At 45.3% G+C, this 18,343-nt stretch overlaps 1 protein-coding gene across 1 annotated transcript in view; it reads right to left on the reverse strand.

Moving 5' to 3' along the window:
- Positions 1 to 4,652: 4,652 nt before the first annotated feature.
- The window catches only part of LOC146634539 (melanoma receptor tyrosine-protein kinase-like), a 39,696-nt gene continuing 26,005 nt past the window's right edge, over positions 4,653 to 18,343 (reverse strand). Inside the window, exons 2-10 of the mRNA XM_085349907.1 lie at positions 9,878 to 9,976; positions 9,421 to 9,606; positions 8,578 to 8,733; positions 8,354 to 8,429; positions 7,572 to 7,718; positions 7,199 to 7,296; positions 5,518 to 5,652; positions 5,139 to 5,229; positions 4,653 to 4,996 (exon numbers count right to left, since the gene is read on the reverse strand). Coding sequence (XP_085206033.1) covers positions 4,653 to 4,996; positions 5,139 to 5,229; positions 5,518 to 5,652; positions 7,199 to 7,296; positions 7,572 to 7,718; positions 8,354 to 8,429; positions 8,578 to 8,733; positions 9,421 to 9,606; positions 9,878 to 9,976 — 1,332 coding nt within the window. The remainder of the gene's footprint in view (positions 4,997 to 5,138; positions 5,230 to 5,517; positions 5,653 to 7,198; positions 7,297 to 7,571; positions 7,719 to 8,353; positions 8,430 to 8,577; positions 8,734 to 9,420; positions 9,607 to 9,877; positions 9,977 to 18,343) is intronic.

Consider the following 18,343-nt stretch of genomic DNA (forward strand, 5'->3'; position numbering starts at 1 on the left):
TCTTCCACAGACGAGTGGATCACACTTTGCCTAGGGCTCCGTGCCTGCAAATATCTATATTTAGTATACAAATATTTTATACAAACCCCACAATCACGTGTGTGTGTGTATGTATGTGAGCACTGAATAAAGTCTAACACTTTATGTTCTTTTTACTTGAGTTTTGCTCTTTAAAGAAAAAAGACTGAACTTTGAGCAGGTTACAGTTTCTTTCTTTGATTCCCGTCAAAAGTTCCTCGGAGGATTTTGAAGCTGGACTTCAGTGAAGTTTAATGCGAGATGGAACGACTTCAGAGAGAACAGTGACCCCACACATAATAATAATAACGGCACTTGAGATTCTTTGCTTTTTGCGGATGATGTGGTTCTGTTGGCTTCATCGGGTGAGGGCCTCCAGCTCACACTGGAACGGTTCGCAGCGGAGTGTGAAGCAGCGGGAATGAGGATCAGCACCTCCAAATCTGAGGCCATGGTTCTCAGCCGGAAAAGGGTGGAGTGCCCACTCCGGGTCGGGGATGAGTTCCTGCCCCAAGTGGAGGAGTTCAAGTATCTCGGGGTCTTGTTCGCGAGTGATGGGAGAAGGAAGCAGCGTAAATAAGCTTCCTCTGAATGGTGGCTGGCCTCTCCCTTAGAGATAGGGTGAGAAGTAGGAGGGGCTCAGAGTAGAGCCGCTGCTGCTCCACATCGAAAGGAGCCAGCTGAGGTGGTTCGGGCATCTGACAAGGATGCCTCCTGGGCGCCTCCTGGGTGAGGTGTTCCGGGCAAGTCCCACCGGGAGGAGGCCCCGGGGCAGACCCAGGACACGCTGGAGAGATTATATCTCTCGGCTGGCCTGGGAACGCCTTGGTGTTCCCCCGGATAAGCTGGAGGAGGTGGCTGGGGAGAGGGAGGTCTGGGCCTCTCTGCTTAGGCTGCTGCCCCCGCGACCCGGCCTCGGATAAAGCAGATGAAGATGGATGGATGGATGGATGGATGGATGGAGATTCTTTGATGAATACATATGACAGCACAGATCGAGTTTCACTCGTTTTTTTTTGCTCAAACATCCTTTATTGTAAATATCCATTGTTTTTACAGTTAGATTGTAGCAGTGTTGAATATTTTAGTATTAGCTAATTTCATTTTGCTGATCATTATCATGGGCCTACTTTGAGCGAGTGTCCAGATGTTCTTCAGTGTCTCATTATTTTGAGACCCTAGGTGTCAAACTTACAGAACCATATCACCCATTAGAGCTCTTCTTTCTCACACTGCCAACTTACTTGTAGTTATTAGACGTTTTAGCGCTTTCAGACGCCGCTCATGTGGAATGAGCTGCCAGGATGGATTCAGGGGATGGTTAGAGATTCAACTTTAAGCTTTCTTTCAGGATGAGTGATAACACAAAATAATTATTTTCCAAACACATGCAGTTGGTGGGGTTAGGTTCACTGGTGGTTCTTGCCCATAGCTGTGAATGGTTAGCCCTGCATCAGAGTGACGACCTGTCCAGGATGTACCCGCCTCTCACCCTGTGGAAGCTGGGATGTCTTCACTCAGGAAGCCATTGAAGAGGTGCGGGCCACTCAGGACAAGGTAAAATGACAGACACAGCGTTCACAGTCACAAGGCTTTTATTTCTCACAAAAAAGCTACTCAAATAAGGTTTGATCATTGCAGGAGAGAATCCTTCTGCCACTGTTTCTTTTTACTCGCAGGGAGAGGATCCCTGAAGACCAGGATACAAAGGAAGTGTGTTCCAGAAGGAAGAGGACCAGCTCTGAGGAAGCAGGTAAGCTGTAAAGGTGAGTAACTCCCTCCTCAGGTAGGGGAGGTGCTGGGAACAGGGAGACAAAAGCATTGGCAGGAGCAGACTATCGGGTTTAGACTGGATGCTCGAGCTGGTCCTTAACTACCTGTGTTTAATGAGGATGATGAAGGGCGGGAATCATGACTCCACCCCTGGATGATGGAGGAAACGCCTGCTCTGGACTCAGAGGGGGTCACAAAATCCACAACAAACCAGCACAGAACACGACAGAGACAAGGTCCCCATTCATCAGCCGGATCATTTACATGGTTCATGCAGGGATATGTGCCAGTGTCTCTGAAGTGAAAATAATATAACTGATAATCGAGTGACTGTTAGAGTGGAGACACAACATGGCAGCTGTCATCACACTCCATAAATGATCAAAAACTGAAATTAAACTTTGAAAAATCAATGTCATGAAAAGCTCATATTTTACATGTAGGTCTTTCCGATGTATTAAATAAAGTTTTAGTTGACATTTTTTTATGAAAACCCAGCAATGTTTACTCAGTGAACCCTGATCTGCGAGAGGCAAAGAACACCACTCACTCAATATTGGCTGAAATAGCAGTGAGGTTAATCACATAGAAGCAACATGTACAGGAATGGTTTGGTTTCTGTTCTCTTCTTATGATCTTTTAGTTTGAAGTTTTCTCAGAGTCTTTCCTGTCCATCCATCATATTCATCATGGTTACATTCCTCCATCCATCCACTTTCCACTGCTTGTCAGCATCCAGATGTTGGGGCAGCAGTCTCAGCAGACATCCTCAGACCTTCCTCTCCATTTCCACCACTTCCAGCTCTTCCACAGGAATAATGATGTATTCCTAATCCAGCCACGAGACTCCCCACTGCTTCCTGGGTAGAAACAGTCAGATGACACAAACACGTCTGGATCCTTCCAATATGGAGTAGTAGCTGCTCAGGTTGTTATTTTATCTCTTAAGTGGTGAACATACTCTGACACTTAGAGATGGAGACAACACAACATGTGTGCACGGTCACAGAGCTGGCAGGCATGAGGATATCCGCTCAGATCCATAAGTCACTTGGACTTCAGGAGACTCTGGCAGATGTTGGGGAAACTAACACCCACATTAGGCTGAGCTCGACTCCCTTATTATTGTGATACCCACAGTTTATGCCCATAGGTGAGGGCAGGAATATATTTATATCATCTCTTTGTATTAAGCTCTCAACCTTACACTACAAAACACCTTCCACCTGAGGCAACACCTTATTCTGAGACCACACTGAGCATTCCCACGTTTTCCACCTACGAACTCTAAAAGATTGGTGCTGACATTTGTGGAATTTTGCTCTAAATAAACCTTAGATAAATATCCTGCAGATATTTAACGTCATTCAGTGTCAAACAAGAAAACAGAGAATGTAACCTGTTAGCAGGTCAGCTAAAGAAAACTGAATTCACACCTGAGTTCCCATCTAACCACAGTTAAAGCCAAACCGATTCACATCACATATACAGACATTCAGTGTGGGTCTCTATGGAGGCTGAAGGCTGTCAAAGGTCATAATTTACATGATTTGTCTCCAAATGAGTTCAAGCACAGAGAAATTAGCTGATTAATTCTAAACACTACCGCCTTAAAAAGCAGTTGTTGTCTTTTTCGTGGCTCAAGAGTTGTGAGTTCGCCTTGTAATCGGAAGGTTGCCGGTTAGAGCCCCGGCTCAGACAGTCTCGGTCGTTGTGTCCTTGGGCAAGACACTTCACCCGTTGCCTACTGGTGGTGGTCAGAGGGCCCGGTGGCGCCAGTGTCCGGCAGCCTCGCCTCTGTCAGTGCGCCCCAGGGTGGCTGTGGCTACAATGTAGCTGCCATCACCAGTGTGTGAATGTGTGTGTGGATGACTGGATATGTAAAGCGCTTTGGGGTCCTTAGGGACTAGTAAAGCGCTATATAAATACAGGCCATTTACCATTTTTAACTCGAAGCCTTCTACGCTACAAGCCACATTCATGTAGTACTTTATGCTTTCCACCACTACAGCCAGTTTACATCTATGTCACAGAGAGGCTCCAGCCAAACAGGGACTCGAACGTCAAGCCATCATCTATGAGGGGCCCTCAGTAACCGATGCACCACAACAATGACAATAACTCAGCATTGTCGATAAAACTTGGGTTGATTTTTGGAATATTCAAACTAAAAACAACCAGTTCAGCACTGTGAGCTGTAAAAGTTGGATCTAAATTTGATAGATTGAAAAGTTGTTCTCTTTGGACGCTCGAGACTCACTCCAAACTGCTCCCACTCTGGTCAGATGCTCTTTATTGTTCGTTGTTGGGCACATCTTCATCATCCATGTTCCTCTAACACATTAAAGTCCTGATCATCATCGTTTCCATAAATATGAAAACTATTTATTCTCTTGAAAAGGAAAAGCTGACAAAGGTTCAGTACCTGCAGACAGCCTCTCAACTTCCATAAATTTACACTATCAACAGTGATACACAGACACGAGCAGTAGTGGTTAACAGGAAATCATGATTTGGCTCATTCTTGTCAAGTAAAGCAAAGAATTCATAACTTTATACACTTTATACAATAAAAGTTCATTCAGAGTATTTCAAGTCAAACAGAAGGTTTTAGTCAGACTGAGACTGTTAAAGAAACTCGTTCAGGAGCTGCAGAGCTTAAACCAAGTCCTTTGGTCCTACCAGTCAAACAAACTTGTAAAGATCAATTGTGAATCTGAGGCTGTCGGTCTGGATGAAGTGCTGCCTCTGCTCCAGTCAGTGTTTCCTGAAGAACTGACTGTAAAACAATTAATTCCTGTGGGCAGCTTGAATGAAAGTAGAGCACAGCTTCAGTCTGACAGCCCGAGAGCTGCTGCCCCCTAGCGGACGGGAGCATGTAGAGCACCGCCCACACCCAGGTACTCGAGGTTCTCTGCTGCTGGGAGGAACAGATGGTTCTCGGCTAAAGTTGCATCTGTAATGATCTGAGGCAGGAAGTCAGCCTGGTAGTCTGGATTATCAAGGCTGTGACTGGTCACCAGAGGGCGCAGTTTGCAGGACGCGTTCAGGTATTCAGGTCCATAGGGCACTTGGGAGGTGTTCAGATCCTCCAGCGGGTGGGGAAGTGGGCCCCAGCCCAGGCTCAGGTCCTCATAATTAGGGTTTAAAACCTTGGAGAGCCGGCTGCTCTGGCTGGTCTCACTCACACTCTGGTTCATGTACTCTGGAAGACAGAGCAGGAAAATGCTGTTTAGGTATAAATAAATTAATTTTCTGTCATGAAGACAGTTTGCTGTCCAGCTATTAATTGATTTACATCTCCTAATTATTTGTCACTGGTCTGAGTTATGTTTGATGATGGATACCGTGGTCGATGAAGTCCTTTTCCAGTGCGCTGTCAGTGGGATCGGTGATGTACCGCAGGGCGAGGCTGTTCTCTCCGGCCGGATGACCATTCTGACACGAACGAAGAGAATCAATGAAACACCTCTGTTTCATCAAAGCACGTTCATTAGAATGAAACACAGAGGAAATAAATAGCTGTACTTCTGGCCACTTATGGCGAGTGGAAGTAGACTGTTTACATTTACTTGGGTCACCAGGGGGCGCCGAACACTTTCTTAAGTACGATGTTTTTTCATGTAACATTTACTAAAATGTTTGATAAAACATATAGACATGTAACAATGTGTCTTTAGACTAGATTAGACTACAATAGGTGTGTGTGTGTGTGTGTGTCCATACCATGGGCCGGTCCTTATGGTTACCCATGCCTCTGTAGGGTAGCAGGTATTCGTCCGGGTCAATAACGTCCTCGGTGTCGTCGGTGCTCAGCAGACGAGAGTAAAACCTGCTGTCTGACGGACTTGGCAGGTCCCCCTGACAAAAATAATTAATGTAGTTGAGTTTATGCTATGTAACAGTTTTTTTCTTTAAAGACGATCATTATTGCTCGTTCATTTTTATTATAATGATCATCTTCTGGATTGAAACCAAAGAGAAACAGCTTTGCATTTATTGGAAGTTCGTTTGAAATCATTTTCTCGTGTTTCTTTTGAACCCCTTCTTTCTACACACCGAAACTTTACATTCCCTGTTAGTTCTGTGCAGTTAATAAATACTAATATTATTTCATTTTAACAGTTTACTCATCTATATTCACCGTGTGAGTATGAGTTAGAACACACGTTGATCCCAAACTGCTTAATTCTCTAATAAACAGGAAGTAAAGAGATGAACTGATGATATGGCGATCGTGGCTCAAGAGTTGGGAGTTCGCCTTGTAATTGGAAGGTTGCCGGTTCGAGCCCCGGCTTGGACAGTCTCGATCGTTGTGTCCTTGGGCAGGACACTTCACCCGTTGCCTACTGGTGGTGGTCAGAGGGCTCGGTGGCGCCAGTGTCCGACAGCCTCTGTCAGTGCGCCCCAGGGTGGCTGTGGCTACAATGTAGCTGCCATCACGAATGGGTGGATGACTGGATATGTAAAGTGCTTTGGGGTCCTTAGGGACTAGTAAAGCGCTATATAAATACAGGCCATTTACCATATGATGTTTGTCGGGTCTAATAATTCAACTATGTTCATGTGGTTTCATAAAAGAAAAAATCTCAGCTGTAGATATTTCTAAAATACTTTTTCTCCTGGATTAAATTTATTCCTGTTTTGTGTCTGAATGATCCAGATCGGGACATATTCTCCACGTGCACCCCGTACTGTGATCAGAATACTAGTTTGGTTCTTTACATTTAAAAAATTAATTGTATCATACTTTAATTCATCATATGCCAGCGCAATCAAGAGGAAACAAAAAGAAAAGACGACGGATGGTTTTCCATATGAAAACAAAATTGTTTTATTTTTCTAACATCTTCATTTTCAAAACAGGAAAAACTGAGTTAAATGTGATCATTAGAAGTAGAAATGCTTTATCTTTTTCTAATCAGTTAACTTATTAATTAGGTTAAATAGGTTAAGTGTCAGCTTCCTTCTTTCATTTTCAGTAAGAAGGTTTTGGTTTATTTTTTGATTACTATAAAAGTAGATTATTGTTAAGGTTAAAATGTAAATATTTATGGATTGTTAATAATAGAACTGATTGCTGACCAAGTGATTTACCTTCATACAGAAACACTGAGTCCTATGAGCGTAAATGATTTCTCACAAATGTCACAAATATTCGACCGATCAGACCATTAGCTTGTTTAACAACAGTCCCCCTGATGTGTGTGGTGAGTCAAGAGTTCACGTTCAGCACAGCTTTTGAATGAACAAATGTCTGAGAAATAAGACAATATTAATATTATTACATGTAGAAAATATCTGGACAGTCAGACGGTAAAGGATCTCCATATTACCAACCCTCAGTGAAGAAAATCTTTTTATAAGTGTCATTATAGAAGTAAATGACATGAAATCCCTGGTTTACCTGTATGACCAGGTATCTGGACGGGTCGCTGGCCATCTTGGAGAACTCCACCATCAGCTCTTTGAACCTGGGCCAACTGGACGGGTCGATCATCCAGCCTGCAGAAGCAAAGGGGATGATTTTCAGTCTTCTGTACAGCTGAGCTGCTCCAGACTTTATATTCGTGTTCGTCATACCAAAGAACTTTTAGTACTTGATGTAGAATTTGTTTGTCTGACTTCATGAAATTTAGACCGTAGCCTGGAGCCATTGTAAGACAAACAGACGCCCGATTTGGAGACATGATGGAGACATAACTATTTAAAAGTTTGACACCTTCATGTTCCCATCAAGGCGCAATTTTTCTACCAGCACCACCTGCGTCTCATCTTACATTTGACCATGATCATGTAGACATCGATGGTGCAGATGGGGGGCTGAGGCAGCCGCTCGCCTCTCCCCAGCACCGTGGCGATCTCGCTGGCCGGGATGCCGTCGTATGGCTTGGAGCCGAACGTCATGATCTCCCACACCGTCACACCTGCAGACCATCGACTGTTAGAGCAGACTCAGCTCTCAGTAAAACCTCCGTTACACAACAACAGACACGATGAAGTAAACAACATGAGTTCAAGGAGGGTTTGTTCCTGATGAGAATTTTAATGATAATGATCATTTTTATTTGCATGTATATAAAAGACAGAAATACGTTCTGGGGTCCGAACGGTGGATCAGTAAGTAAGCATCTTGAACCTGAACCGTTTTTCTTTCAAATACCCAAGAGGGGGCAGTCCTGTCAGACTGAAATCTATGAGAAGATCACTCTAATGCTCACTGGATCTATGACATCAGAGAGCATTTTAGGAGTTTATGGTCGACCTCTTGTGTCAGGTCATACACAAGACAACAGCATGTTAATGGTTTCAATGTTAATGTTTCCATTTGAAGTAAAATAGACAATAAAGCAGATGATTCTTTATGGAGGGCTACCTCATGATACTTTTTTATATCCAATCTACTTCCACTTATCAAATTCAGTGTCGTGGGTGGAGCCTATCCCAGCTGTGATAGAACAGCTGTCTTTTTATGTCACAGTAAGAAAATAACTTTTTCAGGTCTAGTGAAACAAGTAACCAGTGGGCCCTGTGCAGGCTAGAGAGCCACAGATTGACCCACCGTAACTCCAAACATCACTCTGATGGGTGTAAGTCCACTGGAGGATCGACTCTAATGCCATCCACTTAATGGGAACCTGCGTTAAACAGAGGAAGACAAACATACACAGACAGGTGAGGAACATTTTAACAGAGAAGCCCAACATCCTGTCTGATTTAGTCTTTTGTGGTTTTGTCCTGATAGAAATCAGCTCGTCTCCGAGTGCCAGCCACATGAAAACACACCTTTCCTCCATCAGCGTGATATTCCTTCTCATCTGCCGTCAGAAGCTTGGCAAGGCCGAAGTCGGTGATCTTGACGTGGTTAGGACTCTTCAAAAGGACGTTCCTTGCAGCCAGGTCACGATGCACCAGGTGACGCTCCTCCAGGTAGTTCATGCCCTGCACACAAACGTCATGCATGCACACAAGTTTTCAGTATGAGTAAAACCAGCTGTGTGATAACTGGCTGGGCTGCAGCACCAGTATCTCCAGAAACTGCAGGTGATGCTGACTCCAACAATCGTTCGGTGTCCACAGATCCACGTGTAAAAATTTCAAAAGTTACAGCAGAGATAAACATGTTTACAGCCTCATACAAAAATGTGTAAATGACTGTAACTCATCTGTGTAAATTGTTTGTTTTTGTTTAACTTCTTCAGGCTGCTGCCTTTAGGGGGCGCCAGAGCAGCTCATCTGCCCCCATCTCCCCCTCTCCCAGCATCCTCATCGGTCACACCAGCTTTCTGCACGTCCTCCTTCACTGCATCCATGAACTATCTCTGAGTTTTTCCCATTTTTCTCCTGCCATCAGCTCCATATTCAGCACCCACGATCCCATCAGCACACTTTATGAATGGAGACTGCTCTCATCAGGTTTCACTGTGAGCCTCTGACCTTGTACCTTGTGATTTTCCCAGCACTTAAAAATCCAAATCATACTTAAAACGGACTAAACAGATTAGCACACGGTTTCTTGTGTTTGCATTAATGAGCCTCAGCAGGCTTAAAGAGAGCTGCACACTGAGCTGGCGCCTCAGGCAGGAGAGTTTCTCCTTAGAGGAGGTCTTGCTGACCTCATTTACTCACCTTAGCAATCTGGACACACCAGTTGAGCAGCCACTGCGCCCCAATGCTATCCCTGTGGTGCCGGACATAGTCCAGCAAGCCGCCGTACGGCATCAGCTGAGTAACCAGCTGGACTGATGATGTCAGGCAGATTCCCAGCAGGCGGCACACATGAGGGTGATCCACACTCGCCATCACATACGTTTCCTACACAGACAGCAGTGTTACTGAGAAACATCCACAGTCGCTGCCTACATGGGAAAGTCTGAGCTACAGATGCAGCTGTGGAGCATTTTTAACTTCAGTTAAGCTTCAGCCCTTTAATCAGCTCAAGATTAAGATCTAATGTTTTTAAACCACTTAAATGTAAGAAGATATTTGGTGGAGCGACTTAAAATTCAAGACACAAAATAGTTAACAGTCACTAACAATGTGTTTGTAGAGCAGGAAATAGAAGAAGCACACAGAGGAGTCTTACATCCAGGACTTCTTGGTTGGCTTTTGGTGACGTGGCCTCTCTGAGAACTTTGATGGCTACTGGGATCTTCACATTCTCGCCTTCAGGGATCCACAAACCCTAAACAAACAAACACTTTATTCTGTCCAACTAGCAAGAGTGTGACTGGGCTGTGGTGCGTTCAAGTCTCAAGTGTTGGATGACAGCAGCATTTCCTCTGCTGCACTCACATGACTAAACATTTAAAGTACTTTTCAATAAAGAAGTCCATTACCTTGTGTGTGTATATTTAGTGGGTGTCGGTCTGTATTCGTTGTCGGCTCGTCTGCGTTCTATGGTGTTCCTGTTCCTTAGTCTGCGTCTCTCTGCTCTGCTCTCCGTTTCATTAAGATTTCAGGTTTGCTCTTTAGTTTCTCCCAGTTTAGGTTTCCGTTAGTAATCTCTCACGCTTCGTTGCCTGTTTCTGTCACTGCCACTTTGTAAATAAACATCACTCGAATCATCAGTCACTGCTGCATTTTGGGTCCTCCTTTTCCTCCAACACCACACGGCTCACCCCGCCAGCCGTGACAATTTCTTTCACACTTCACCTTTAAAAGTGAAGCCTTGTGGTTCCTGGAAGGAAAAACACGACTTTTTCAAGTCTTTGTCCTGTTTTTATGATAAATGTACGACTTTAATGTGAAACATTCAGAGTTTTTTCTCTTGTTGTGTTTGTTTGAAGCTGCTTCCTGTTGGCTTTAGCTGTTTGGAGTTTCCATTTTCTAAACTTCTACATTCTGAACCTTCTTCAGCTCTGAACAGATGATGAAACACTGAATGATTTCAAGCTCACACTTTGTCTAATAAACTTACATCTTTCATTCTTCATACAGATTGAGTCTCTGTGGTTTGTCAGAGATCAGCTGTGATTATCTGGCAGCAGCACTGAAGTCCAACCCCTCCCATCTGAGAGAGCTGGACCTGAGCTCCAACAACAAGCTGCAGGATTCAGGAGTGAAGCATCTGTGTGGTTTCCTGGAGAGTCCAGGAGGTGGACTTGAAACTCTGAGGTCAGTCAGCATGTTTTAGTTGTGCTGAGATGAATATGATGTGAAAGTTGTGCTGACACTAAACTGCAGACATCAGGCTGATATTATACTGATCCACACTGAGGATCTTCATGGTAAAGTCTGTTTTCTTCTTCTCTGGTTTAGTCCATTGACTGCAGCAGAACAATGTTCACATTTCAAACCTTCAAAGAAGAAGAAAAATCCTCCACTGGATAATTCACTGTGAAACTCTCCAACTCTTCATTCCACCTTAAAGTCTGTCTGACACTGAAATCCAAAGCAAAATGTGCGTTTGCTTTACAGACAGCAGTCCAACACAAACATACACACATCATCCAAAACACAGTCCAACATCCAAATCTCCTCCACTGCCAGCATGAATGATGGGAAAGAGAAGGAGGAACACTCTGACATTCAGGGTTAGAATGAGTTTCATAAAGCAGACTGTGGAGATCAAAGCTGCATTAGAAAGCTTACATGAATGAATGAGTGGACAGAAGTGGACAGAGATCATCTGAAGCACTTCAAAGGCTTTAAATCAACACATTTCTCTTTATTCTTTATCAACTCTGTTAGTTTCTCTCAGTTTTCTGTGGAATGAAGCTAACAGCAGGCTAATAAGATGCTGACCAATAGGTTTCTATTAAAGGTTGTAATTTGTAAATGAAAAAGTGCTTTTGTCATGGCTACTGAATGGACTCACGCGCAGACAGTTCTTTCTCAAAGAACAAAAGGAGATTTATTGACAACAGGGGTCACCTCAGTGCTATATATATGTACAGTGAGTTGGGAGGGGGTCCAGGGCTCCCGGGAGAGAAGGAGTGGGGAAATCCACACACACGCTTCCTCTTCCACACAGTCACCGCCACAGCTCCTCCGCACACACGCACTCCTCTTCAGCCGCACTCGCTCCAAAACTCCACACACGCTGCCACACCCGGGCTGGTCCCGTGATTTGGTCCAGAAGAGGGATATCTACACAGAGGCAAGGCAAGGCAAGGCAAATTTATTTGTATAGCACAATTCAACAACAAGGTGATTCAAAGTGCTTTACAGAGACATTAGAAACAAAAACAAATAAAAAGCATGATTTAAAATTGATTAAAACAAGCAAACAAACAAACTAACTAATTAACAAACAAACAAATCAGTATATAAAATCAAAACAGATAAAATCAGAACAGTAGATAAAATCAGTAGTTAATGTAAGTTTTGAAATTTAAGCTTGAAAGTGTGGATTTGGTGCTTTATTCAAATGCAGCTGAGAACAGGTGAGTCTTCAACCTGGATTTAAATAAACTGAGTGTTTCAGCTGATCTGAGGCTTTCTGGGAGTTTGTTCCAGATATAAGGAGCATAAAAGCTGAATGCAGCTCTCCGTGTCTGGTTCTGACTCTGGGAACTGATAAAAGACCGGATCCAGATGACCTGAGAGATCTGGAAGGTTCATACTGGGTCAGGAGGTCACTGATGTATTTTGGTCCTAAACAATTCAGAGCTTTATAGACCAGTATCAGAACTTTAAAGTCTATCCTCTGACGGACAGGCAGCCAGTGTAAAGACCTCAGAGCTGGACTGATGTGGTCCACTTTTTTGGTCTTAGTGAGGACTCGAGCTGCAGAGTTCTGAATGAGCTGTAGTTGTCTGACTGATTTTTTAGGTAGACCTGTAAAGATGCTGTTACAGTAATCAAGCCTACTAAAGATGAATGCATGGACTAGTTTTTCCAGGTCCTGTTGAGACATCAGATCTTTTATCCTTGATATATTCTTGAGGTGATAGTAAGCTGACTTTGTTATTGTCTTAATGTGTTTTTCTAAGTTTAGGTCTGCATCCATCACTACACCCAAATTTCTCGCCTGGTTTGTGGTTTTTAGATGTATAGATTGAAGTTCTCTGGTGACCTGTAATCGTTTTTCTTTGGCGCCAAAGACTATTACCTCAGTTTTGTTTTTGTTTAGCTGGAGAAAATTGTGGCACAACCAGTCATTAATTTCCTCAATGCATTTACCAAGAGCCTGTACAGGGCCTTGGTCTCCTGGTGACATTGTGATATATATTTGTGTGTCATCTGCATAGCTATGATAGTTTATTTTGTTGTTCTCTATAATCTGTGCCAGTGGGAGCATGTAAATGTTAAACAGAGAGGGTCCCAAGATGGAACCTTGGGGAACTCCACATGTGATACTTGTCTGCTCAGATGTGAAGTTACCTATTGATACAAAGTATTTCCTGTTTTCTAAGTATGTTTTGAACCAGTTTAGTACAGTTCCTGAAAGACCTGTCCAGTTCTCCAGTCGTTTGAGTAATATGTTGTGGTCAACTGTATCAAATGCTGCACTGAGATCCAGTAAAACTAAGACTGACATTTTTCCACTGTCTGTATTCAGACATATGTCATTAAACACTTTGGTCAGAGCGGTTTCAGTGCTGTGGTTCTGTCTAAAACCTGACTGGAAGGCATCGTAGCAGTTATTCTGTTTTAAGAAGTAACTGAGCTGTTGAGAAACTGCTTTTTCAATGATCTTACTTAAAAATGGGAGATTTGAGATCGGCCTGTAGTTGTTCATTTGTGTCTTGTCAAGATTGTCCTTTTTCAGTATAGGTTTTATTACAGCAGTTTTTAGTGATTCTGGAAACACACCTGTTAATAAAGAAAAGTTGACGATGTGTAACAGGTCTGACTCTAAAGTCTTTGAGACCTTTTTGAAAAAACTTGTTGGCAGGACATCTAAACAGCAGGAGGAGGAGTTCAGTTGACCTAAGATGTCCTCCAGGTCTTTGCTGTTAATAGGGTGAAACTGTTTCATGGTGTTTAAACAGTTTTTCGGTGGACACAGTACATATTCTGGATCTGCTGTTGATGTACCAATTGCTTGTCTAATTTTTTGGATTTTTTCTGTGAAGAATTTGGCAAAGTCATTGCAGACCATGGTCGAATGAAGTTCAGCTGCCACTGACACAGGAGGGTTTGTTAGCCTATCAACTGTAGAAAATAAGACCCGAGCATTATGGCTGTTTTTAGTGATGATGTCAGAGAAGTAGGACCTCCTTGCACTCCTCAGTTGTAAATTATAATTGTGAAGTTTCTCTTTATAGGTGTCATAGCGAACCTGGAGGTCTGTTTTTCTCCATCTGCACTCAGCTTTCCTACACTCTCTTTTTTCATTTTTCACCAGTGTGGAGTTTCTCCATGGAGACTTTTTCCTTCCAGAGATAACCTTCACCTTAATGGGAGCAATAGTGTCCATTACATTTAACATGTTAGCATTGAAGCTATTGACGAGCTCATTGACTGACCCTCTGGACAGGTCAGGTGTTAATGGGAAGACCTGGTTAAAAATTGCACTACTGTGTTCAGTTATACACCGTTTTGTGATCACTGCTGTTGACATATTTATGTGGGCTGAGATTTTACTTTAAAAGAAAACACAGTAATGATCAGACACGCCCACATCAGACACAGTAACCTTTGAAATGCTCAGGCCCTTGGAGATCAGTAGGTCAAGAGTGTGTCCTCTATTATGTGTGGCCTCTGTTACATGCTGAGTCAGCCCAAAGTTGCCTAGAGTGTTACTCAGGTCTTTAGTCCCTTTGTCCCGAGGGTTGTCCACATGGATGTTAAAATCCCCAACAATAATTAAAACAGTCAAAATCAACACAGATCACAGACAGCAGTTCACTGAGGTCATTAAAAAAGTCTGTGCAGTATTTGGGAGGCCTGTAAACATTAAGAAACACAACTTTGGATGGGGCCTTCAGCTGTAAAGCCACATATTCAAAAGACTGAAAACTTCCAGGAGATAGCTGCTTACATTGAAATGATTCATTAAATAAGACAGCAACCCCTCCTCCTCTCCTGCTGAGCCTGGCCTCACTGATAAAACTGTAGTTAGGAGGGGTCGTCTCGATGAGAACAGCTCCACTGTTACTTTGGTCCAACCAAGTTTCAGTTAAAAACATAAAATCAAGGCTGTGCTCAGTGATTAAATCATTAATTAAAAATGTTTTCCCAGCTAAAGATCTAACGTTTAATAAAGCCAACTTAAGTGTTTTAGAGGCATTACTTGTCCCCTCATGTTTGGGAGCAGTCTGTGGCACACAAGGTATGTTTACTATGTTTAAAGATCTTTTAGAGTGCAGCTCTCTGTGTTTTGACCAGGCCACATGTCTCCTTCTGTCACCTAAAAGTACAGAGATTTTAAAACCTTCTAGTAAACAGGGTCCCAGCTTCTCCTGGGAAAAGTCACCACTGCCGTAATCCTCGCAGCCCGGACCCTTCACACATCACACATCAGACTGCGGAGACAGAGCATGAAGGTGGTAAGGAGGAACTAAGGGGGGAGAGGCTGGGCAATGTGACTTTGATTGCTCTGTTGAGGGTGGGGCTCGATGGCGAACCTTTGGCCGCTCTGGTGGGGGGTTTATGGGGGACAAAAAGGGATTGGGCCGGGGGGTAGATCTGAGCCCAGCATTGACCCGCTCCATCATCTCCTCAGTGAATTTCAGGTGTGGGGAGGAGGGAGAAAGGGAGGGGGAGGAGGGTGATGGCCTGTCAGGGGTTTGGGGGACTGGGGAAGATCGTGGTCCCTGGTCCTGGTCGTTGGTGTTGTTGAGAGAGTTGGAGGAAAATAGGGACCCCTCTTCTTGCCTCAGATGTCTCTCCTTTCTGAGGCTCTTCCCAGGTGGGGGCAAATGGAGCTCCTCCTCAAGGTTTCTGCTGGGCTTTGTCTGTTCTTGGAGTACTGTTTGTTCCTCTTTATGAGATAACTCCTCATTTATCTCAGCCTTGGCACCAAGCAGAGATGGATGACGTATGGAATAAAACAAGTTGGAGGTGAACAGTTTCACCCCTGACTTGTTAAAATTAAATCCATCCATTCCATCCATCCATTTTCATCCGCTTTATCCGAGGCCGGGTCGCGGGGGCAGCAGCCTAAGCAAAGAGGCCCAGACCTCCCTCTCCCCAGCCACCTCCTCCAGCTTATCCGGGGGAATACCAAGGCGTTCCCAGGCCAGCCGAGAGATATAATCTCTCCAGCGTGTCCTGGGTCTGCCCCGGGGCCTCCTCCCGGTGGGACATGCCTCGAACACCTTGTATCCGCGATCTCGTTCTTTCAGTCACTACCCACAGCTCGTGGCCATAGGTGAGGGTAGGGACGTAGATCGACCGGTAAATTGAGAGCTTCGCTTTTACACTCAGCTCCCTCTTCACCACGACGGACCGGTGCAGCGTCCGCATTACTGCAGCTGCAGCCCCAATCCGTCTGTCGATCTCCGGCTCCCTTCTCCCATCACTCGCGAACAAGACCCCGAGATACTTGAACTCCTCCACTTGGGGCAGGAACTCATCCCCGACCCGGAGTGGGCACTCCACCCTTTTCCGGCTGAGAACCATGGCCTCAGATTTGGAGGTGCTGATCCTCATTCCCGCTGCTTCACACTCGGCTGCGAACCGCTCCAGTGCGAGCTGGAGGCCCTCACCCGATGAAGCCAACAGAACCACATCATCCGCAAAAATCAGAGATGAGATTCTGAGGCCACCAAAGCGAAAGCCCTCCGCCCCTTGGCTGCGCCTAGAAATCCTGTCCATAAAAATTATGAACAGAACCGGAGACAAAGGGCAGCCCTGGCGGAGCCCATCACCCACCGGGAACGAGTCCGACTTGTTGCCGGCAATGCGAACCAAGCTCTTGCAACGGTTGTATAGGAATCGAATGGCCCGTAGCAATGGGCCAGACACCCCATACTCCCGCAGCACCTCCCACAGGACACCCCGAGGGACACGGTCGAATGCCTTCTCCAAGTCCACAAAACACATGTAGACTGGTTGGGCAAACTCCCATGCACCCTCAAGTATCCTCGAGAGGATAAAGAGCTGGTCCAGTGTTCCGCGACCAGGACGAAAACCGCATTGTTCCTCCTGTATCCGAGGTTCGACTAGCGGACGAACTCTCCTTTCCAGCACCCTGGCATAGACTTTCCCAGGGAGGCTGAGGAGTGTGATCCCCCTGTAGTTGGAACACACCCTCCGGTCCCCCTTCTTAAAGATGGGGACCACCACCCCGGTCTGCCAGTCCACAGGTACTGCCCCTGATCTCCACGCAACATTGCAAAGGCGTGTCAACCAGGACAGCCCTACAACGTCCAGAGCCTTCAGGAACTCGGGGCGGACCTCATCAACACCAGGGGCTCTGCCACCAAGGAGTTGTTTAACTGCCTCAGTGACCTCGCCCCCGGAAATTGGCGGGTCATTCCCCTCATCCCCAGACTCTGCTTCCTCCTCGGAAGACGTGTCAGTGGGATTAAGGAGGTCCTCGAAGTATTCCTTCCACCGCCTGACAATTTTCTCAGTCGACGTCAACAGCGCTCCGCCAGCACTATACACAGTGCAGGTAGAGCACCGCTTTCCCCTCCTGAGACGCCTGACGGTTTGCCAGAATCTCTTCGAGGCAGTCCGAAAGTCTTTTTCCATGGCCTCTCCGAACTCCTCCCACACCCGAGTTTTTGCTTCAGCCACTGCCCGAGCCGCATTCCGCTTGGCCTGTCGATACCTGTCGGCTGCCTCCGGAGTCCCACAGGCTAACCAAGCCTGATAGGACTCCTTCTTCAGCCTGGTGGCTCCCTTCACCTCTGGTGTCCACCATTTGGTTCGGGGATTACCACCACGGCAGGCACCAACCACCCTGCGGCCGCAGCTCAATGCAGCAGCTTCGGCAATGGAGACGCTGAACATGGTCCATTCGGACTCGATGTCCCCAGTCTCCCTCGGAATGCTGTCGAAGCTCTGCCGGAGGTGTGCGTTGAAGATCTCGCGGACTGGGGCCTCTGCTAGACGTTCCCAGCACACCCTCACTACGCGTTTAGGTGCACCAGGTCTGTCCAGTGTCCTCCCCCGCCACCTGATCCAACTCACCACCAGGTGGTGATCAGTTGACAGCTCAGCCCCTCTCTTTACCCGAGTGTCCAGAACATATGGTCGCAGGTCTGGTGATACGATTACAAAATCGATCATCGACCTACGGCCTAGAGCATCCTGGTGCCACGTGCACTTATGGACACTCTTATGTTCGAACAGGGTGTTCGTTATGGCCAAACTGTTAAAATTAAATCCATTTGCTTTAAACAGATGCCTGCGTTCCCAAAAAATATTGAAGTTGTTGATAAAATGCACCGAGTGGTCAGTACATGCTGATATAAGCCATTTATTCAGTGTAAACAACCTGCTGAATCTCTCGTCTCCTCCTCTGACCGGCGGTACAGGTCCACTGATGAATACAGCTGCATTCAGAGAGTTTACAGTATTTAGTAATCCAGTAAAGTCCCGTTTCAGAACCTCCGACTGTTGTTTGGACACATCGTTTGACCCTGTATGCAGAACAATGTTTGTCACAGTTGGATATTCATCTGCAATTTGAAGAATTCTCTCCTTCAGG

The sequence above is a fragment of the Diplotaxodon limnothrissa genome, linkage group LG3 (genome assembly GCF_057381915.1).
Source record: "Diplotaxodon limnothrissa isolate DT_005_m linkage group LG3, D_limnothrissa_male_GT1.1, whole genome shotgun sequence".
Taxonomy (NCBI): Eukaryota; Metazoa; Chordata; class Actinopteri; order Cichliformes; family Cichlidae; genus Diplotaxodon; species Diplotaxodon limnothrissa.